The sequence below is a fragment of the Priapulus caudatus genome, unplaced genomic scaffold (genome assembly GCF_000485595.1).
Source record: "Priapulus caudatus unplaced genomic scaffold, Priapulus_caudatus-5.0.1 Scaffold804, whole genome shotgun sequence".
NCBI classification, from domain to species: domain Eukaryota; kingdom Metazoa; phylum Priapulida; class Priapulimorpha; order Priapulimorphida; family Priapulidae; genus Priapulus; species Priapulus caudatus.
This window is the reverse complement of record NW_014577865.1, coordinates 99,650-123,647: the sequence shown is the minus strand read 5'-3', so window position 1 is coordinate 123,647 and position 23,998 is coordinate 99,650. Positions and strand designations below refer to the sequence as shown.

At 45.4% G+C, this 23,998-nt stretch overlaps 2 protein-coding genes across 2 annotated transcripts in view; both read right to left on the bottom strand.

Annotated features, from left to right (window-relative positions):
- The window catches only part of LOC106813651 (protein FAM151A-like), a 6,838-nt gene extending 4,408 nt beyond the window's left edge, over nucleotides 1–2,430 (bottom strand). Inside the window, exons 1-3 of the mRNA XM_014817844.1 lie at nucleotides 2,413–2,430; nucleotides 1,364–1,419; nucleotides 518–637 (exon numbers count right to left, since the gene is read on the bottom strand). Coding sequence (XP_014673330.1) covers nucleotides 518–637; nucleotides 1,364–1,419; nucleotides 2,413–2,414 — 178 coding nt within the window. The 5' untranslated portion in view covers nucleotides 2,415–2,430. The remainder of the gene's footprint in view (nucleotides 1–517; nucleotides 638–1,363; nucleotides 1,420–2,412) is intronic.
- A 7,286-nt stretch (nucleotides 2,431–9,716) lies between these two features.
- Nucleotides 9,717–23,673, bottom strand: LOC106813652 (E3 ubiquitin-protein ligase UHRF1-like). The gene is made up of 17 exons (XM_014817845.1): nucleotides 23,406–23,673; nucleotides 21,350–21,523; nucleotides 21,015–21,092; nucleotides 20,145–20,719; nucleotides 19,673–19,888; nucleotides 16,801–16,904; nucleotides 16,270–16,456; nucleotides 15,860–15,983; nucleotides 15,325–15,432; nucleotides 14,885–14,989; nucleotides 14,244–14,350; nucleotides 13,647–13,809; nucleotides 12,988–13,125; nucleotides 12,403–12,586; nucleotides 11,952–12,091; nucleotides 11,424–11,522; nucleotides 9,717–10,997 (listed from the first exon to the last, which is right to left on the bottom strand). The coding sequence occupies exons 1-17, from the start codon at nucleotides 23,556–23,558 to the stop codon at nucleotides 10,851–10,853; spliced, it is 2,802 nt and encodes a 933-aa protein (XP_014673331.1). The 5' UTR covers nucleotides 23,559–23,673; the 3' UTR covers nucleotides 9,717–10,850.
- Between the last annotated feature and the right edge of the window lie 325 nt (nucleotides 23,674–23,998).

The following is a 23,998-nucleotide window of genomic DNA, read 5'->3' as shown; positions in this document are numbered from 1 at the left end:
CCCCCCCGCCGCACGAAAACCGCCTTCGGCGATTTGCAACTAGGACCGTAAAGGCAGCACCCGCCATGCTATAATGAAAAAGCTTCGAGAACCCTGTGTATGTGTGTGCGAGTGCGCGCGTGCTTGTGTAGATGTACATGTACGTATATCATGTGTATGTAAAAGTATACGTATGTGCGTGTATATATACCCCCTCCACATCCAATCTATTCTATATAGACGTCCCCTTCCTCCCTCTCACCACTACAACAACACATACATTACACCCAATACCTCAGCCATCTATAAAGTCTCCTCTCAGCCATTCCTCATCCTGCCCCCCCCCCATCCACCCCACTTATACTCTAACTAATCCCTATCCGCCCCAACCTTCGTCTCTCCCCTCCCCCATCCTCTCACTCATCCATATCTATCCCCACCCATCCTCTCACCCTTCTTTCACCCACCCTACCAATCCTCTCACTCATCCCCCTCCCACACCCTAGCCTAGTCATTTTGAAAGTGGTTGGATTTATACCTGAGAGAGCGTCAGTCAGTGTGGCATCACTGTTGACAGCATGAGCCCAGACTACATTGATTCCATCACCTTTACTGGATGGATAGACATCTAGTATGTCAGCGTCGGTGTTCGTGGCTCCTGCAGTAAGACAAAAGTAATATATTTGTGTGTATGCGCACGTGTGCATGTGTCTGCACGTGTGTGTGCATTCTTACGTGCATGTGTGTGTGCAGGTGTGTGCATATACATGTACGTGCCTGTGTGCATATACATGTACGTGCCTGTGTGCATATACATGTACGTGCCTGTGTGCATATACATGTACGTGCCTGCGTGCATATACATGTACGTGCCTGCATGAACTCATGTGTAGTTACATGTGTGTATGCAAGTGTGTATACATGCTAGTGTGCATGGCTACATCATTATCAGGGTTAGAAATCAACTACTGGCTGCCAGAGAAAAAAGCAGGCAGCAAACTAACTCACCAATGCAGGAACTTGAAAGAAACCATAGAAGCTCGATACACTCCCTCCCACCCCAACAGTACTATCCGTTTGCCTCTATCCATAAGGAAGCAGGTATGACCTTCTAGCCTTGTTTCCCACTATTCATTCATTCTAAATAAAGTCATACAAGCTCAACCCAATTTGCACAGTGAATAAAGTACGGATGGTAATGTAGGGTCAACGCAAGTTGAATAAAACAGACCTAAACAACTGCCCATCATTTGGAATATAAAATTGCCTGCAACATATCTGATTTTACATTGGTTTTATCAGGAATTTCTTGAATACTCTACATTGAGATCTGGCAGCAAACTGACCTTTGTAGGCAGCATTAATTTCGAACCCTGACTATTACCTCTAGACATTGTGAAGGTGCCGACGATCATGGTAAACCCAAGCAGCCACATCACCCTGTAAAATATACGTGCCATCAGAAAGCAATATGTATATGTACATGCAGTAGGTGTGGCCGTCCCGGATCACCAAGTGCAAAACGATACCTACAGTGCTTTATGCAATGCTAATCATTAAATGTAGACACAGACAGTAGGCCTATGCTTAGCAAGCTTCCAATTAATTGGAACGATTAAATGCCCCTTGTAGTGGTACCACCACTGATCTATATATAATCAAGAGTAGATAATATAACTCATAATATAGATATACATAGATATTATATTATCTACTCTTGATATAATTTATACAGAGTGGCTATATGCCCGGCCGGCATATATCTGACGGCTGCCGGGCACGGTATTCGATTTCCTAAATGCCCGGCAGTTTTTAATTTTCAGCATTATCTCAAGTAAACAAGGGTTAGGGCCGGGTTAAGGTTAGGGTTAGGGTTAGGAACTGCCGGGCATTTAGAAAATCGAAGACCATGCCCGGCTGCCAGGCATATAGCCACAGCGTAATTTATATACGTTATATGTAGATCAGTGGGTAACACTATCAGTCACAAATCCTTGATTATTATCGATATACTCAACCTATGTCAGACGACGTCATCTCACTGCCTGGCTATCACTGTGCAGGCCTATCACTCAGTATCACATCTACCACACTAACATCACGATTGCGGATTGGTGCTTCCAGCAGGGCTTCAATGGGTAGGGCCTAATTTACAGTCAGTAGTGACACTAGTAATTTTAAATGAACATATCATACATAAAGCGACCAGGCTCTCCGACTGTTACACGTCGTAGGTTTACCAACGCGAAAAGGAAACTTGTGGCTGACTACTACTACTAGTACTGTATAGTGTATTACTATTATTAGTATTAATATTATATCATACATAACGCGCATGAAGGATTGTATAAATCTATATATCAGGCGTTTATAATAGATCTATATAATATCTATGACGCATCCTATCAGGAAGGAATATATAAAATATTATACATTTGTGTAGAGATTTCGGTTACACCGAAGACTCTATTTATTATTTATATAAACAACAACACACTACAGGAGGCGGCCATTTTTGGATTCACTAAAAACCTGGATCGGAAAACCAGGTTACCCACAAATTCCACACAATCAATACACAATACAAATCAATACACAAAATCAAATAAGGGAAAAGTCAAGCAGTAGTAAAGTGCAGATTAAAAAGATAAGGAGGAAATAAATAAAAAGATAATTAAAATAGAATACGAATGGAAAATTTACTCGGCCAGTTTCAGCTGACGCAACACCTGAGTTCGCGAATAGTACATAACTCCACCATAGGCGGCAACACTAGTACGATGTACGTACACATGCACGCACGCACGCACACACTCATACACGCACGTGTACGTGAACACGCACGCACGCACGCACGCACGTCTACGTGCACATGCATGCACACACGTGTACCTGCACACGCACGCACGTACGCACGAACGTGTACCTGCACACGCGCGCAGACACGCACGAACGCACGTGTACGTGCACACGCACGCACGCACGTCTACGTGCACATGCACACACGCACGCACGCACGCACGTGTACGTGCACACACACGGACGCACGCACGTGCACATGCACACACGCACGCATGCACGCACGTGTACGTGCACACGCACGCACGCACGTCTACGTGCACATGCACACGCGCTCACACACGCACGCACGTGTACGTGCACACACACGGACGCACGCACGTGTACGTGCACACGCACGTACACACGCACGTACACACGCACGCACAATAAATCGGTAATAATCGCTATCGGGTGTTGTCGTGTAGACGCTACATAATCGTTAACTCGAGTTAAGCGTCGTCGTGTAGACGAGGCTAATGACTCACTACTACTACTAGGAGCGACGACAGAAGAAAGAAGAGAGAGAAAAGAAGAACTAAGAGAGAAGGCAGAAGATAGAAGAAAAGAGAGAGAAGACAGGAGATAGAAGAAAGATGAAAGAAGACAGAAGATAGGAGATAGGAGAAAGAAGAAAAGAGAGCGAAGACAGGATCGAGATAGAAGAAAGAAGAGAGATGACAGAAGATAGAAAAGAGAGGAAAGAAGAACGAAGAGAGAAGGCAGAAGATGGAAGGAAAAGAGAGAGAAGACAGGAGAAAGAAGAGAGAGACGACAGACAGGCGAACAGAGAGGATAGAAGAGAGAAAGCAGAAAGAAGCGCAAAGAGAGAAGGTAGAAGAGAGAAGAAAGAAGCGCGAAGGGAGAAGGCAGAAGATGGAGTAAAGAAAGGAGAAGACAGAAGATAGACGAGCGACGACAGAAGAAAGAAGATAGAAGAGAGAGGAAAGAAGAACGAAGAGAGAAGGCAGAAGATAGAAGAAAAGAGAGCGAAGACAGGAGATAGAAGAAAGAAGAGAGACGACAGGAGATAGAAGAAAGAAGAAAGAGACGATAGACAGACGAAGAGAGAGGATAGAAGAGAGAAGACAGAAGATGGAGGAGAGAAGCCCGGAGAGAGAAGAGCGAAGAGAAAAGACAGAAGATAGAAGAAAAAAGAGAGAAGACAGAAAATAGAAGAGAGAAGAACGACGAGAGAAGGAAGAAGAAAGAAGGAGGAACGAGAAGCGACGTGAGAAGACCAAAGAGAGGAGGGAGAAAAACGCTGACGCCGACGACAGGTGCCGTTACCCCTTATTTTCACTCTGGGTGACCTCAATAGAGTCGTCGGGTTCGCGCGCACTCGGTAGGCCTAAATTCTCGCACATAACTAACATTTCCTGGGCCTTCTGCCACAATATACGATACGCATACTGCATAACTGGAGTGAGTATGCGATAAATAAAACGACCGGTTCCGTATACTAATAAGAACTTGCGTTGTGTTTATTTGTCTCATTGTTTGTTTCCTGCTGCCACGCACACACAGTCCCGCTTTGCCACCGGGAGCAAGAACTGATCCCGAAAAATAATCGTGCATTCAAAATCCACATAATTCGCGTAGCGGCTACACCTAGGGCCACCACAGAATTATTGGGGCTCGTCCGTTATTTCTTTGCTTCTCTGTGTTTTAAAATTGCGGCTGTGGCAGGAGAACGAGACTTTGAGGCAATAAACCAATCACGTAAGATGGATAGTTTAAGGAACCGAATACGCGATTTTTTTACCCCGTCCAAGGGTCATGTATGCTGTAGGCCTACGAGCGTTCCAGGGCCTACGCAGGCAGGGTTAGAATTAGGCCGTGAGGCAAAGGGCAGATCCCCTATCAGGGGCGGATCCAGGGCTGAAGCTACAGTATTTTTCCAGATTTTAAGGGCACATCCCCCAAAAAGGGCACACCATCCCACAATGGGCGCCGTTAGGCGCGGAAGCACATGGCAGGGGGTCTGGGGGGCCTCCCCCAGGAAATTTCAAAATGTCAAGGGTACCTGGGCACAAAAATGAGCACCATTTGAGCACACATTTGGTCAAGCAGCAATAGCTTTAAAAACCATATGGAATTTTTTTTCTGCTTAATTTTGCCTGCACTTAATTTGCATACCAGCAATTAATGCAGAATGATTCAAGCACTTCCCTTCTTTTTCAGATATCAAAGCTAGTTTTGTTACAATGTAAAATTTTGATTTCATTCAAGTCCTGTCAATGAATATAAGAAGAAAAAGAAAACAAATAAAGAATATAGCCAAATTCCATCAAATTGTTTTAGAACTGTATTTTTTAGCGCAAAATTTCGAAGGACACTGAAATCTAGACCGTATTTCCCAATACGGCAAATACGGTCTGAATCCGCCCCTGCCTATACTTAGGAGGGCACCGAGCAGGCCGGTTCTAGAATATCAACGTTCCCCGATTGAGAGCCCAGTTCAGGCCCACGACCCCGAGCCTCGCCCTATACACCCGACACCCCGAACCCAACTCGATGAGAGGAGGGCGTGGAAAACGCCACAACCACAAAGGCAAGGATGGTCCTCGGAGCAGGAAGGAGAAGACGAGCTCCAGAGGAAAACATCAACGGTTCATCATCAAATTTAAGATGACAGCAGCATTCAACGAATGACCAGTTCACACCTGGGCGGTCCAGCTTGGCCTATGCCTTGACGGTGAAGCCCTGGAGGCCATGATTGAACTTCCTCGGGCACAGCGAGAGGACTACGATTGCCTGGTTGCCGCACTACAGTGCAATTTGATCCAGCGGAATGCATACGTGTGCATCGCAGTGAAGTACGGCACCAAAACAGACGAGCCGGAGAAACTCCCGAGGAGTACAGAGCCACCATGAGGCAACTTTTCAGCAGAGTTTACCCAGGAATGGTGGGGCACCAGTTCGAGGAGATCTTAATCGACAAGTACTTGGGAGGTCTGGGAGATGTCGAAACTCAGCGCTATGCACTCCTATAGGAACCAGGCACTCTCGACGAAGCTATCACCAGAGTATCTCAATATGAAGCCGTAACCAAGGAGACTGTACCAAGCCGAAAACCCCCACCAGGGCGGGTTAGTACCATCCGCGCAGCAAATCCACAAGGAGACAGCAGTCCTGACCACTTAACCCAGCTGCGGAAAGCAGTACAGGATTTGACCCAGGATACCACGAGGAGGAAGCGGGAGACTGGAGCCAGAAATCCTCCGCCCCAAAATGGCTACCGACCAGAAGTTCGAGAGATAGTCCACTACCCACCTTTTCAAGCACCAGCGAGGGCGCAGAGCATACCAGATTGGATGGCAAATATGGAGTGCTACTATTGCCGACAGAGAGGGCACATACACAGAGTCTGTCCCCGGAGACCCCCACAGAATGACAGGAATCCCTCACCACCAACAGGACCAGCCACCAAGGGTGCATCACAGCCCAAGGTTAAACTAGAAAGGGCCAGGCAGGGTCGGTGACCTAGTCCACGAAGCCTCGACTAACGGAACCATACCACGGCCTACGCGTTCCACGTTCCCCACCCATCAGGAGCCAGGGCAAGGAGGTGAAGCCAAAAGTACAGTACCCACAGAAAAGGATAAGGGAGAGCCTCATCGAACAGTGACGGAGCCTGAAGCAATCAGTGAGCAACAAACCAGCAAGGAGGAGAAGCCATCCATAGCTGTTGCACCCCTGCAGGATCAGCCCAGCTGGTTAGTAGCTGTGCAGGTGGAAGGATACCGCATGGACTTCCATGTGGATAGTGGATCCAGTACCACCCTTCTCAACCAAACCAGATTCGACAAGCTAGATAACCATGAGAGGCCCTTACACCGACCAGGCAGAAGTGACCTAAGAATGGCTAACGGGGAGCGACTGCGCAACACGGGAGAGGCCGACCTTCAACTGGAAATCGGAGGAAACAGACAAGAAGACTATGGTAATCATCTCACTTGGAGGCTTGGACGGAATACTCTGACTCGATTTCCTAATACCTCACCGAGCTTCCTTCAACATGGGTACGGGAGCACTGATGATAGACGACCACACCATACAATGTCTGGCTGAAGGAAGTTCTTTTCCCTGGGAGAAAGCACCAACGGATTGGAGAACACCAAAGGGGGCGCAGCGTAACGAAGAAACCCAAGGAACCGAGCGGGACACCGACACTGCCGGCATGCAGGGAGGAAAGGGCAACATACCCGAACCACTTGACCCTCCATGGCCATGGGGCAGTGGGGACCCCTCTGATAGTGAGAAACCCGAGGATCACGAGGCTGACCACCAAAAGGGAAGAGGAAGGAAACCATGGGAAGGTGGCCCCTCGGCCAAATAGGAACCCAATCTAAGAAGGGTGTGGCGCATCAGGAAGCCACCCAAGCATATAGATCTGTAGAGGGAAGACACACAGCCAGTAATCCGCATCCGAGGGCGGATGCTAGAGAACATGAGGGGGAGTGTAGAGATTTCGGTTACACCGAAGACTCTATTTCAAACCACAACACACTACAGGGCGCGGCCATTTTTTGAATAACTAAAAACCTGGATCGGAAAACCAGGTTACCCACAAATTCCACTTAAGAAATCAATACACAAAATCAAATAAGGGAAAAGTCTAGCAGTAGTCAAGTGCAGATTAAAAAGATAAGGAGGAATTTAAATAAAAAGATAATTAAAATAGAATACGAATGGAAAATTTACTCGGCCAGTTTCAGCTGACGCAACAGGTCTAAATGCGGATCAGCATGTAAACAAATGACATCATCGATGCAGAGCACACGGGGATTATTGCACCGAAGCCATTGGCAGCTGGAGGCGGCCGCTGCTTGTTGCTAGGGGAAGGGGGGAATCGTACACGTCCATGTGGCAACCAGGCCGTATATAAGGCGGCCGAAAAGCCGTAGAAAGCAGAACGCCGGGGGTAACCGCCCCTAGGAGCACCAAAGACTCGGAGCACCGATCACTACAAGACTCGGAGCACCGATCTCTACAAGACTAGGAGCACCGATCACTACAAGACTCGGAGCACCGATCACTACAAGACGAGGAGCATCACTCACTACTAGGAGCGACGACAGAAGAAAGAAGAGAGAGGAAAGAAGAGAGAGGAAAGAAGAACGAAGAGAGAAGGCGGAAGATAGAAGAAAAGAGAGAGAAGACAGGAGATAGAAGAGAGGAGAGAAGACAGAAGATAGGAGAAAGAAGAAAAGAGAGCAAAGACAGGAGATAGAAGAAAGAAGAGAGAAGAGAGAAGATAGAAGAGAGAGGAAAGAAGAACGAAGAGAGAAGGCAGAAGATGGAAGGAAAAGAGAGAGAAGACAGGAGATAGAAGAGAGAAGAGAGAGACAACAGACAGACGAAGAGAGAAGAAAGATGCGCGAAGAGAGAAGGCAGAAGAGAGAAGAGAGAAGGCAGAAGATAGAAGAAAGAAGAGAGAAGACAGAAGATAGACGAGCGACGACAGAAGAAAGAAGATAGAAGAAAGAGGAAAGAAGAACGAAGAGAGATGGCAGAAGATAGAAGAAAAGAGAGCGAAGGCAGGAGATAGAAGAAAGAAGAGAGACGATAGGAGATAGAAGAGAGAACAGAGAGACGACAGACAGACGAAGAGAGAGGATAGAAGAGAGAAGCACGAAGAGAGAAGATAGAAGAGAGAAGGAAGAAGAAAGAAGGAGGAACGACGCGAGAAGAACAAAGGGAGGAAGAAGAACGCTGACGCCGACGACAGGTGCCGTTACCCCTTATTTTCACTCCGGGCGACCTCAATAGAGACGTCGGGTTCGCGCGCACTCGGTAGACCTAAATTCTCGCACATAACTAACATTTCCTGGGCCTTCTGCCACAATATACGACACGAATACTGCATAACTGGTGTGTATGCGATAAATAAAACCACCGGTTCCGTATTATATACTTAAGAACTTGCGTTGTGTTTATTTGTCTCGTTGTTTGTCTCCTGCTGCCACGCAACACAGTCCCACTTTGCCACTGGGAGCAAGAACTGATCCCGAAAAATAATCGTGCATTCAAAACGCACATAATTTGAGTAGCGGCTACCCCTAGGGCCACGTACTACATTTGTATATAAATAATATTTACATTGCATCACTCCTGATCCTACGAGTACAATGTCCTATACTTTACATTAAGACTTTCAGCGTTTGGGCTTATATAGCATATCAGCATATTATATACGCATATTAGTTACAGACTTAATTATTTGGATACAAACGCCATCAAAGCGAGAAATATTCTTAAATATTATGTAAAAACACACTTGTTCACATATATACTCACTGCATGGTGACTATACTCTATGACTGTATGAAATTATACACGAGACTCCTGTGTTTGCTATATGATTATGCCGACGGTACCTACAATATACTACAAACCACCGATTAACGTACACGCACTTTTGCCGTCTTTATCACATTCTACTGATTACCTTATATATGTACGCACCTACGTATATATGTCATATACGTCATAAATGTAATGACTTTGGTCAAATTCCAACCACAACCAGCACTGAGCCAAACTGAGCCCAGAGCGATTTGTACATTATAACAGAACTAGCTATAATATCATATGTAATATTAGATACATTATCACAAGGTTCATAAATAATATATATATATATATATACTATATATTATACTAGCTACTGTACTAAACTTGGCAGTCAGGTTTTATCAGATAGACTTTGTACACGTAATGGACACTTGTACATGCACGAATGCCTGCCCCACTGCCAAACGACGACCCTCGTGCAAACAAAAATAGCTCGTGCACGGATATGCAAACTGTAACATCCACACACACCACAGCACGAAAATAAATAGGAGTTATAGTCAGGTTAATTAATGAAGCCAATACAATAACGCAAACCGTTCATTTAAACTAATTTTATTATTAAAAATGTGTACAAAATTATCAATAAAAAACTTTACCTATAACCAACTTCAGTTCTGATTTGATTTGGACTTTTTTTACCGACATGCAAATCACGTTTTCCCTGGCAAACATCAAGTTTATTTTTTAAATAATATTTCATAAGTTCAGGACGAATAATGAGGATAGCTTAAGCCTTAAGGCAAACATCACAGTACACGAATGGATCTTAGGTTTAGGCTGCATCTTAAACTACTAACAGCTGTAGTTGCAACCACAAGAGGTATGCAAGTATTGGTGAACGTGTTAGATAGCCTCCTGCAGATCAAAACTAGAATTTAACACAGGCTTCTAGCAAAACTATTAAGGTATAAAATGGTTAAACCAAACAGCAGTTATAGATGCTATCATAACAGTCATAATCATCCTCGACATTGACATCAATGTGCACACATGACAACTTTGCATACACTTCAATTATTTTCTCATATCATCCATAAAGTTGATTGTTAGCAGTTCCAACATTAATCTTCGCCATTATCTTAGACATCTCAGTTAAACAAATGCCTACTCTAGCTACGTATGCTAAGATTTAACACTTTCCTAAACACTGCATCACTCCATTGATTATAGCAATAAGCTAGGATGCCTAATAAGCTATAAGTACTCTCAATCACTACATATACCCGTTTTCATCTATAAACGCACACATAACCTGATCATGTTAAACTGAGGGACACATGTTGTGGTCTTACCAGCCTGTACAACTTTAATGCTATATACTATGTTCATGCTAACCAAAACAATGCTTTCCCATTTCTATATAGTAGTGAATCCCACATCTTTCGTTCTCCTCATGCGAAATAAAGACACAGATACTTTCATACATGCAATATTACATCTCTCCTAATCCTGCTTAAAATTTCCAGGTCAAAGACCAAAGGACAATTTCCCACAATAGATTCAGCGTAAATATAGGTGGAGCCTCCTATTACAGAATGTATATTACGTTGTGCCGTCCAAAAACCGGTGCAACACGGCCAACCGTCCCAGTGCTGCATCGAGCAGCACCATCTACTTCAACCAACTTTCCATTTCAGCACCAACGCCCTCTATAATCACTTGGCATTCGCTCATCGTCCGTTCTCGTACCCCGGGAACATTGTGCGCAAGATCTGTGTTAGAGTTTTGTTTGTGGACATGCTGTAGTCTTTGCCCAGGTCAGTGCGACAAGCTGGACAGCTGTACACCTCCGCCTTAAATGATCGCTGAAGGCAAGCCTAGAAAACAAACAAAATATAATATATAATATAATAGCAAACAAATCTCCGTTTACAACCACTAGAAACATGAATCATGGGCCAAGCTTTTCAAAAAATTCCAATGGTTTTTAATCACCTATTCACTCAGTATTTTGCTCTCAATCTAACATAACAACACTCCCCCTCAACAAGAGCATGAAAGTACAGGCCCGATAAACAGTTGTTATGCACCTTGCTATTCATCATACTCAGAAAACCTAAAACGTCTATGAAAAAGAAGATTTTGAATGTCACTTGTCTGGAAGAAAAGTGATGGTTTTATTAACATTTCCACCCCTGCTGCTTACATGCACTGTGTAGGCATACTTAACAGGTTAATGTTATGAGAACACTTTGTAGGGATACCTGGCAGATTATTGTTATGAGAACACTTTGTAGGCATACCTGGCAGATGTTGTGAGCACACTTTGTAGTGATCGGCTTCACAGCTATATTCTGACAGCAGATGCAGCATACGTGTTCCTCTACCACTGCCAGAAACTTCTGCAAACGAAAACAGGCCACTGTAGGTATCGCATGATATGGCACCACCACTCACAAAGCACAAACACAAACATCGAGCTACACATTATGATTAGACAGCTTAACACTACAAAACAGCGACAATTCACTCACTGAATTTAAAAAAGAAGAAGTCTTACTTAGGATTATTTTTATCAGAATGGGATACGCGCCTCACTGCCACGCGATAACACGGAAATCGTTCGCTGTAAAACCTCAAGGAGAGCAAACCGGACATATAACTCAAACGAACCTGACACAACAGATAGGTGATGAGAAAGGACAGACGGGTGTGGAGTGGCAAGGGGAAGGACAGTAGATGGTGAGGAAGGGACAGTAGATGGTGAGGGAGGGCGTGGAGCGGCAAGGGAGAGCCGGGAAGAAGAGCAGTGGAGCAGTCAGGGATGCTACCTGGCTTCCTTGCTTGGTCATCACCAGACACTCATCCCACAGCTTCTTGTTGAGCTCATCCTCCGCAATCAGCTTACGCAACGCCGACTCCATCTTGTACGCCGGCACCTTAGCTTTCTTGGGGCTTTTGTCCGGAGACTCTGTTCACAACACACAACTATTATATCACAGCACACGCCAGGAAAACGTATTATTATTATTATTAAATCTTTATTGCATGTAATAATGATAATCAACAGACTAGTGGTGGCATCTGTATCAGATATCTGTCGCCTAACAGCGTGACACCATACAGGATTTCCCACTAGATGGGAAGGCGAGTCTCAATACGAACTTTCACGTACAGTTTAGCAACTGTTGCCTTATCCACCTTTTCTATATAAGAAACAGAACTTTAACATATAAATTAACAATAGATTTCTCGCCCTCCTCCACGAAGCAAGTGACGCACCTTCTCGCTTTCGTTTTCCCTTGCCAGGAGTTTTACTCGAAGATTTTCTGCTCTTCCTCCCCTTCTTTGCAGATCCATCCTCCGCACCCTCAGCCTCCTCCGCATCCATCGCCTCCGCCTTGGCTTCCTGCTCCTCCTTCTCCAGCCTACTGCTCTCCTGGGCTTCCAGGTAGCCTTCGGGGTACTGTAACACAAACACCTGTTAAGCTCACACCTCTATAACAGGCTTTCAAGCAGACACAGAAAAAAGATTAGGAGAAAAGTAGGATCAAAATTTACAACAAAAAACAGGACAAAAGTAGGATTTTGCTGGAAAAATTTGGATAAAAGTAGGACTTATGCAGGTTTTCAGGAGTAGTTTTTACTCATACTTACACCAGATTACAGAGATAAGTACACCACCTGGGATCTGCAGTAACTACTCACTACTCCTACGCCCAAGCCCATCTCTTTGTGATTTACATATGACAGTGTAACATCGTCATCAAGAATACTGAATAATTTGAAGAAATTGAACCCAACCACCGCTACAGATAACATCGTTTACACCTGCCTACAGCTACAGGTAACATCGTTAACACCTGCCTGCATCTCCAGACCGAGTTCCTTGACGCGTTTCTGACCGGCCTTCGACCAGGGAGCTGGTGTTAGGTCGTCCCGCCGTAGCAAGTAGCGCCACACCTTGAACCCAGACTGACCCTTCTCCTGCCAATATTCAACTATCTACAACATAGAATGCACACACAATGTCAAAATACCATTCCATTGGATTACTCTGTATTACATTACATCAAGTTGCGTTACATTAGGTTATGTTAAACTACATTCCCTTTAAACATTAATGTAAGTAACAGGGGTACAAATTAACTTTTGAACACGGGAGTCCAACAGACTGGACTACATATACCCTCAAAAAGAAGGAGTCTGCAGCAAAATGAGGGAGTCCGCAGTCTGAGGTTCAAAATTAAAGATATTAACAATAACGCATGTGCTTATTTTTAAGATTCATGCAGTTGCACGTCTGCCAAATTTTCTTGGGACATTAGCTGAAAAAATACGGTAATTCCGCGAGGCCTTACTAGTCAGTATCGCAGAATTTTCAGAGAGTCACACCGACTCCTGCATACTGGCATATGTCAAATCAGGGAGTCCGACAATAAATCGGAGAGTATTTGACTCCGGACTCCCGTTAATATCAGGAATATCACGTCGGGAAATGCATGACACTGTATCCATCCACCCACCTTATAGATCCCATCGTATCTGTTGCCCTCTGTAGGTGCGTACTTTGAGTGTTTTCTACCCTTGCAGTTGCGTACGACCCGCACGGGTTTGCCAGCCTGCCAGTTGGTTGCCTTCGCTCCGTTCTTAGCGTCGACCTTCGCATTACAGTTCTTTGCCAGTGCCCTGCGACATACGTGGTAACGATAAACCACATAATGATCAAACGTGTTCATGAAGCGAAGGTCTCACCACGACAGCAATGACAGTCATGGGCATCGTCCAGGGTAAAAAATACACGGGAGCGATGAGCGATTCGCTCTTCAAACCTCCGAAATCGCTCCCTTGAGGCTCAAAATAGTTCCCGTACGTCCCCTCATTTTTACGTGAAAAAAACGCAATTTTTTCCCTTGGCATCGTCTCACTGTATATTTTGCACGTATTCCAATTAAGATTTCTTATAGTATGAACGCTCTCATCGACTGACAGAATGATGAACGATTTATTACTTACAAGCTTCTAAGCAGACGTACAAGCAATAGCTATATAGACATACATATAGACATATATAGAGAGATATACAGTTCATAGTCAACAGCATTTCTGGGTGATAAACTTACATATTCATCCTCGTCAACATCTGATCACTAGACTGTTCTGCCGTTCGCTTGTTTCCAGACAGGTCACGACCTCCCGAACCAGTGTACGTAAACTCATCTCCTCTATCCTGCAGACGAACGTTTCAACACAAGATGGCGGTAAATAAACAAGCGCCAACCAATAGCGGAATGTCACAAAGGAGTCTACAAGGATCGGATCTACGAATGATGGGAGAGATTCTTATTGTTATGTCTTGTCAGAAGAACAATAACTGATAAAGAGAATACGTTTAATACAACTTTATTAACTCACAAAACATGACATTACATCCAGTGAGGCTGGAGCTATTACAAAACGTCCCTGTGCGTACCACACGCTGCTAGCAAGTCCCAACACATAGCGAGTGCAACAAACACCTGCTGCTGCTTGACTTACATTCTAGAAGCCAAACTTTAGCGCTAACTATAATTTAACAGCAATAGAAAATACAGAGTTGTTTATATCACGTAAACTCTTCCTACAGATGACTCTACGTAACTCTATCCTGCAGACGAACGTTTCAACAGAAGATGGCGGTAAATAAACAAGCGCCAACCAATAGCGGAATGTCACGAAGGGGTCTACGAGAATCGGATTGACGAATGGCGCAAAAAATTCTTACCACATCATCCTCGTAACCTCCCGACAGCACGATGGAGTAAGCGCCCTCTGTCTCGCGTCCGTGAATGCCAGCGACGTGAGGACGGTGCACGCCAACCTCGCTAGCCTACACGTTAAAACAAGTGATCGTCAGAACGCGGTCGACAACCGGTCACACATTGGTCTACTGTATGCGCCATATTTTTCGCGTACAGATATTTTCGCGAATTCAGACATGACGAACAATTTCGCGAGTGGTTAATTTTGCGGTCTGTGAATTATGAATTATTCGTTATTATTCTATATGAATTATTTGCGTGTTGTTATTTTCGCGGTCGGGGAGGCGTTCGCAAAATATACAGCGTATACAGTATATTGCGGCGCAACAGTCGCGCAAGCACAGGATCCTGTGACATGTCGCGTACATCCATGGACCCGGCTCCGTGCTATCGCGTGTCTTACCTGAACACGGAACTTCCACATCATTCCGACTTCTACTCCAGGAACTGGACCCCAGTGATTCGGTGGGACAATGCGACACTCCTTCGTTCTTCCGACACATGCCATGCCCTACAGAGGGAGTCACATAGACATAACTATCAGTTATCACACATAAGCTTAGTGAGCAAGCGCGGTTTCTCGTATCGGTGGATCCAGAATTTTGGAAGGGCGCAACCGCGTAGCCAGGATTTCATTTTAGGGGGTGCAGATTTTGTGATCGCGCCGGTGCGCATGCTTCGCGTGCCGAATAGGGGGGGGGACAAAAAATAGGGGGCACGCACGCCTCTTGCGCCCCCGCCTTGGATCCGCCACTGCACTGTATGCACCTGAAAAAGTGGCCCACATTACAGTTTGCACATGAGAAATGGCAGCACTTTAACTCCCTATCTTACTACACCTAGAGTAAATTTAAACAGCAAAAATCTAGGAATGTCATGTTAGGATTTCAGCGACCCACTGACATAATACGACACTACTAATACGTGACCGAACTTACCTTGCCCCAATCTCTCTTGCAAGTCGACTTAGCAGAAGGCATACTCATCTTCTTCTTGCTGTGTTTTAATTTCTCACCCGCCTTCACGACTTCTGAGGCGTCATTCTTACACAGCGGGCAGTACCTATGCAAATATCACACGAATGTTGTACACTTTACATAGTGCTCAGTACCTTCGAAAATATCACATGAATGTCATACCCACTACACAGTGCACAGTACCTACGAAAATATCACATGAATGTGGTCATGGTGGTACACTTTACACAGTGCGCAGTACCTACCAAAATATCACGTAACATACCATACACAGTACCTAAGATAACATCACAGACTATCGCAAGCCGTACATCAATGACGACTACGAGGTGGGGGTTACACACGTGGCGCCATCTATGAGCGCGACTCACCACTCATCGACGTCTGGGATCGCTTCTAGCGGCGGGTCCAGGCAGAAGATATGGTATGCTGCGTCGCATTCGTCACAGAGTATCTGCTTGTTAGGATCGCTTTTACCGCCACAGATACCGCACGCGCACTCCTTACACTTCCTACGTGGGTTGTCGTTGCAGTGAGAGCATTCAGGCTTACTAAGTCCTACAGTCGGGGAGACAAACCATTTTGTTACTCACTCACACAGAGGGGGCAGCACGGTACAGTCACACTATTTAGGCTTACTGTATACGCCATATTTTTTGCCTACAGATATTTTCGCGAATTCGGGACTTGACGGACAATTTCGCGAGTGGTTAATTTTGCGGTCGGTGAATTATGAAGTATTCGGTATGAATTATTCACGTGTTGTTATATTCGCGGTCGGGGACGCGTTTGCGACATTCGTGAAAATTAAACCACCGCGAAATATACAGCGTATACAGTTAAACCACCGCGAAATATACAGCATATACAGTACTCAATTCTACGGTGAGGAGGCAACTTACGCTTGAGTGGTGAGCAGTTGGGAGTGACAAATCCTGGACGCTCAACCTTGAAGATTTCATTGACGAATATTATTTTGCAGTCGGTTAGCGGTGTTTTTTCCAATCTGGAAAAGAAAACATACATGTATCAGAGGGAGAGATTGAGAGTGGGGATCGAGAGAGGGAAAGGGGATGGAGAGAGAGGGGGAAAAGGAGAGGGAGGGAGAGAGGAAGCGAGAAAGAGCGCAAGCTTCTCCACATATCACCCGAGACTAACCTTCTCTCCACATTACCAAAGAGCAAGCTTCTCTTTGAGCTACCCAGGAGCGTACTACCTGTGAGTAAGAGACAGGTGTAGCTTACCTGTGAGTAGAATACAGGTGTGGCTTACCTGTGAGTAGGAGACAGGTGTAGCTTACCTGCGAGTAGGAGACAGGTGTAGCTAAATTACCTGCGAGTAGGAGCTAAGTGTAGCCTACCTGCGAGTAGGAGACAGGTGTAGCTTCCATGTGAGTAAGAGACAGGTGTAGCTTACCTGTGAGCAAGAGACAGGTGTAGCTTACCTGCGAGTAGGAGACAGGTGTAGCTAAATTACCTGCGAGTAGGAGAACAGGTGTAGCTTAACCGGTGAGCAGGAGACGAGCGTGTAGCTTACCTGCGAAGTAGGAGACAGGGTGTAGGACTTACCTGTGAGTAGGAGAACAGGTGTAGTTACCTGTCGATGTGGGAGACAGCGTATAGCTTACCTGTTGAGTAGGAGACAGATGTAGCGCTTAACACTGAGTGGAGCAGATAAGAGACAGGTTTAGCTTACCCTGTCGAGAGAGAGGACAGGTGTAGCTATAACCTCGCGGTAGGAGAACGAGGAGTAGTTACCTGCGGAGGAAGAGACAGGTGTAGCTTACTCTGTGAGGAGAGACAGGTGTAGATTAACTGAGTGAGTAAGAGACAGGGATGTAGCTTACTGCGAAGGTAAGAGACAGGTGAGATAGGTTACCGTATGAGTAGGGAGAGAGCAAGGTGTAGACGTTACCTACGATAGGAAGTAAAGGGGAAGAGAGGCCGTGAGTGATGCTAGGCTTGAGCCTGTAGAGGAGAGAAGTTAGCGGATGACAGGTGTAGCTGTAGTGAGTGGTAGGAGAGAGAGCAGCTGGTGTAGCTTTGTACCTGTGAGTATAAGCGACGAGAGAGGTGTAGGATGAGAGGAGAGAGACTTACCTGTGAGTATAGGAGGAGCAAGGTGGAGAGTGAGTGAGGCAGATATGATGTTGAGTGTAGGGGACAGGTGTAGCGTCATACCTGCTGAGTAGGAGACAAGAGTAGTCTGTTACCGTGATGGAGAGAGTGGAGACAGGTGCTGTTACCTGTGAAGTAGAGAGACGAGAGTGACTTAGCTTGAGCGACTTGAGAGCGGAGCTAGAGGAGAGAAGCAGGTGCTGATGAAGGAGAGATGTACGAGACATGGCGAGAGAGTAGAGGGCGAGACGCAGGAAAGGGAGAGAGATAGGAGAGAGAGTTACGCGCATGATAGAGTGAGAGCGAGGGAGAGAGGAGCGAAGAGAGATAAGGGAGAGTGATGAGACGACTGAAGCCGAGCTGTGCGAGTAACGTGGCGTAACAGGAATACGTTGAGGCCGTGCCTTGGCTGATATATCGTCGTGCTGGCGCGTCATCTCATCTCGTGCTCGTCTCTCGTCTCTCTCTTTACTCCTCGTGTGCTCATGCTCTCTGCGTCACTCTCTTACTCTCTCTCTCTCTCTATCCTCTCTCTGCTCTGCTCTCTCTCTCTTCTCTCTCAGTAGCTGAGAGTCTACCGTGTGCGTTTTCGCGTTGCCGTTTAGCGTTTCGTGGTGCGAGTAAGAGACAGGTGTAGCTTACCTGTGAGTAGGAGACAGGTGTAGCTTACCTGCGAGTAAGAGACAGGTGTAGCTTACCTGTGAGTAGGAGACAGGTGTAGCTTACCTGCGAGTAAGAGACAGGTGTAGCTTACCTGTGATTAGGAGACAGGTGTAGCTTACCTGCGAGTAGGACAGGTGTAGCTTACCTGTGAGTAGGAGACAGGTGTAGCTTACCTGCGAGTAAGAGACAGGTGTAGCTTACCTGCGAGTAGGAGACAGGTGTAGCTTACCTGCGAGTAGGAGACAGGTGTGGCTTACCTGTGAGTAGGAGACAGGTGTAGCTTAAATTACCTGCGAGTAAGAGACAGCTGTAGCTTACCTGCGAGTAGGAGACAGGTGTAGCTTACCTGCGAGTAAGAGACAGGTGTAGCTTACCTGCGAGTAGGAGACAGGTGTAGCTTAACCTGTGAGTAAGAGACAAGTGTAGCTTACCTGTGATTAGGAGACAGGTGTAACTTACCTGTGAGTAGGAGACAGGTGTAGCTTACCTGCGAGTAAGAGACAGGTGTAGCTTACCTGCGAGTAAGACAGGTGTAGCTTACCTGGAAGTAGGAGACAGGTGTAGCTTACCTGTGAGTAGGAGACAGGTGTAGCTTACCTGCGAGTAGGAGACAGGAGTAGCTTACCTGCGAGTAAGAGACAGGTGTAGCTTACCTGCGAGTAAGAGACAGGTGTAGCTTACCTACGAGTAGGAGACAGGTGTAGCTTACCTGCGAGTAGGAGACAGGTGTAGCTTCCCTGCGAGTAGGAGACAGGTGTAGCTTAACCTGTGATTAGGAGACAGGTGTAGCTAAACTACCTGTGAGTAGGAGACAGGTGTAGCTTACCTGTGAGTAAGAGACAGGTGTGGTTTACCTGCAAGTAAGAGACAGGTGTAGCTTACCTGTGATTAGGAGACAAGTGTAGTTTACCTGCGATTAGAAGACAGGTGTAGCTTACCTGTGAGTAGGAGACAGGTGTAGTTTACCTGCGATTAGAAAACAGGTGTAGCTTACCCGATGTGCACGGTTCCAAAGAGCTGCTTGATCGTGCGAGTGTTGCGCACACCCGTGACCCTGACGTCGTACCAGTATCCGCGTTCGTCGCGCTCGTCGTAGTTAAAGTTCGCCATCACCGTCATGCCCGGCTTTATCTCGTCCAGCTTCAGAAGTTTCCGCGCGCGCGGTCGTACGTCCGAGCATCTCAATTGCGATACGCCGTCCTCTTCGTACCTGGAATCGACGCGAGTAGCTGATCGAAATGCAAGCAAAGCACCCAACGTCGTAACCATCGTATACGAACTGATGTCTGAAAGCACTGACGATAGAGAAGATTATGAATAACGAACATTTGTGCGAACCACGAACCTCTATTTTAGGACATGAACACAGTATATAGTATTACTTACAGTTTATAGACAACAGAGTTGTAATGTGGTAGACTAGCTGCCAGCTAGAGATTAGCTATGCAAGACACACGAACACCTACCCAGTATATCGGATGTGATAAATGAGGGAATCAGTGGGCTGCGATGGAACTTCCACATTGTCAACATCCGCCACCTCTGAATTCATCGCGTCGATTGCTTGACCCTCGGCGCCCTCTACGTCATTTTCTCCCTGCTTCCTCGGATGCTCCTCCGACTGGCCATCTTTTTGTAAGTTGTTGTTCTGTTCTGGGCAATCGCCATTCGTGGCAGGGTTACGAGTATCTGTATCACACGGGGTCGGTGTGGGCGCGTCTGCGTCGCCTGGGGTCGGCGTGGGTGTCCCTTTTTCGCTTGGAGTGGCTGTGGCCGTGTCTGTGTCACCTGGGGTGGGTGCAGGTGTGTCCGTGTTGCATGGGGTCGGTGTGGGTGTGTCTGTGGCTTCCATGAGCTGCCTGGGCGCTGTCAAACTGCTTTGGCTGCAGCCATTCCCTGAGATTTGACTTGTCGTCGTGCTTTGGCTCGCCTTTTGGTTTTTGTTCGCGCAGTCGCCCTCATATTTTGCCGATATTCTCACAATCGTAGCCTCAAACCAGGCGTTCATATCATTGTCTCGTGCGTCTACCAAATCTTCTACCTGTGATCACATATTGAGATTAGTATTTCATTGGTACCAGATATTGCAGATTGCACTGACTCGCACTTTAGAACGATAAGCTAGTTTCAGCCAGTTGTGTTTTAAGTTACTAGTGCAACAACCATCATGTCTCAACAGCATTATATGATGTGTTACAAGTAAAGCACCAGCTAGTTGCAAGCTAGCGGTATGACATCCAACAGCAGTAGGCACGGCCTAGCCTAAGACTAGGCTAATAGTTGACAACAAAGATAGTTGAGAAACTATAGATAAGATAGATAACAGATAAACTCACCTCGTATAGCCCAACTAAATCACAGTGCATTGGTTCACTCTCTTCTGTTGGTATTACTTCCTTGGTTTTGTTCTGTGGCTGGATCCAAACAAAAACAGAAGCAGTGGTCATTAATAACAAATTCCACTAACAATCAGTTAAACATACTGTTGAAAAGGAAATATCTTTGTTTTTAGCTGTGGAATATGCCTGTGGAGACATACTATCATATATACGAATCGATCTATCACCTTGTAAACCAAAAATGACTAAATGACTACATTACTATGCAATAACATGGCAATCACCTCAGCTATATATTATTATGTATTATTAATAGCTTCCTAAACTCTTACCTCATTCTCCTTATTAGAGTTGACGCTTTCGTCACCGCTGCTGCAGTTGTCTGCGTCACACTCCGATTTGTCTGTCACACTGATATTTGTCACAGCATCTGGTGGTCTGATCATGATCTGAACTATTTCATTCAATCCAACACTATAGTCAAACAGCGTATGACCATTTACCATCTGTAAAACATACAATTGTCGCATAAAACTTTTATGAAGGCTATTCTTCACGAAACCTTCAAAGCTAACCATCTGTAGTGAATAGATATGCTGTACTGGTTGTACTATCAAATATTACTGCTATTACCAAACTGCCCCAAGCATATGATATATAACCACTGCAGGCCCGTAGCCAGGGGGGGTTCGGGGGGTTCGAACGAACCCCCCCCCAAGCCCCTCCCCCAAGCAAAAAAATTTTTTTTTTGAAAATTTGCAAGAATTTCACCTCAGGTCGCTCCATTTAGTGTAATAATTGCAAAATCTCCATCGTGCGGGAGGGTGAACAGTAACACCCCCCTCCCACACCCTCCCCCGCGCTCGGTCGCTTGGCTCCCTCGCCTGGTCGCTTCGCGCCCGAGGCAGGGGCGTGTACAGGGGGGGGGTCCAGGAGTCCGGACCCCCCCTTGCTCGCACAGAAAACGCATCTGAGGGGGTGTAATTTTAAAAATCTTCGCGTGCTCGCAACTATGAGTTACGGTTAGACCCCCCTGGTACAAATCCTGTACACGCCCCTGCCGAGCAAATTGCCAACATTGAAAAATGAACCCCCCCCAATAGAAAGCTGACTACGGGCCTGACCACTGCATACTTTACTGTAGTGTAGTGTAAAGTTTACTGAGCAAGGCTATACTATATATAATATAGTCTAGACTGTACGCTGGCGCACCAGCCACCGCAACATAAACTACCAGTACCGGCACTAGCATCACTACGCCCTTACTGGGTTAACTGAGCCAGAAATAATAATATAACCTTAGCCCTAACTTAACACTCAGCAGAGGTCCTGGGTGAGTGAGTGAGTGATACCCTCCTTAAGGCCAAGACACACTGCAGCGACAACGACCGACCGTAACGACAAACGACTTTTCAGAAAATGAGAAACTATTGTTTCCTATGAGCCATTGCACACACACGCGACAACCTCAACGACAAAAATATTTAAAAACGTTTCTATTTTCCAGAGACTGTCGCCCGCGACACTTTACAAATAGCCAATCGCAGGCGTTTCCATCGGCCTGTGACATTACGATTACGTCATAAATAACCCATAATGCTAGCCAAGACGTAGACTGGTCTCCGGCGCTAAACTTGCGCCGCATGTCACAAACAATTAATGGGGCCGCAAACCAGTCTAACCAAAGCGTGCAAGCTGTGGCAAGCACATACAGTACATGATAGGGTACATGATATTGATAATTTGCTTCGTATATTTGACTTTATTATCTTATCCTTATAGTTATATACATCTAGAGTTTTTGCAGGCTGTTATTTAACAGCAATAGCAGGAGTTTTTGCCGTTTGTTCATGTGATGATTTGTGCCACTGTGGCGAGCGCTGGGTGAAATTTGACCCAACGTCGGTCGCTGTCGCTGCAGTGTGCCTTGACCTTTACTGTTACTGCCGCAGATGGGGTCGTTGTCGTATCAGGTACTACAGATATGTACCCGAGGTAGTTTTAGGTTGTTTAGTATTAATACTATTGTTTATAAATTATATTTTTACATGAGGTATATGTTTAGGGTTAGGGTTAGGGTTAGGGTACACTTCTGTAGTACAAGTCTGGTACACTTTGTGTATACATATATATGTACCTCGGGTACATATCGGTAGTACCTGATACGACAACGACCCCTTCAGGCTTCAGCGTTACTGCCTTCAAATCTTTCACTGATTGATTGATTGATTTGATCCGATATATCCATTCAATCTACAGACCCTATCATTATCATTATTAACATATAACACTGCTATTAGCGATCAATACCCAACCAATTATTAAGGGCACAACGTTATGCTGCAGAGCCATGCATATGCAATATTATTATTATTAACATTAAAGTACCTGCTTTCCACGGTAAAAGAGTCTCTGCCTTTCTGGCTCAGCATTAAAAATGTTCGCAAGTTTTCCCCGCAGATCTTCGATCTTTGTTAGCTTTGAAAGTCCATCGACCCGCATTGACTGTTTTCCATCGAACGTCCTAACTTGTATCCACATCTTGTATGATGGTATTGCCACTATTGGTAAATAGTTTAGTCGATGTCAACACAGAGAAAGGATGCTACAACACTGCAATGATAGCCTACTGCCTGAGTATGCCTCACTGACGAATTTGGCGGGAAAAAACCATAGCGCTTACACACATAGCGCCATCTATTTTCTTATTATTATTTTACTTTCGGAGTCACTGTACTGATCTCTATAATATAATCAGTGATTATATTATAGAGCTTATATCATAGAGATTATAGAGATTATATTATAGAGCTTATACTTATAGAGCGATTATATTATAGAGATCAGTGAGTCACTGCGTCATTTTTGTTTTACAGCACAGTTTGTTGTACAGTTTTACAGCACATTATTTTTTATCATAGTTCTTATACTTTTACGTATCTACGTATATCTTTGTCGAATTAAATAATATTATTCTACGA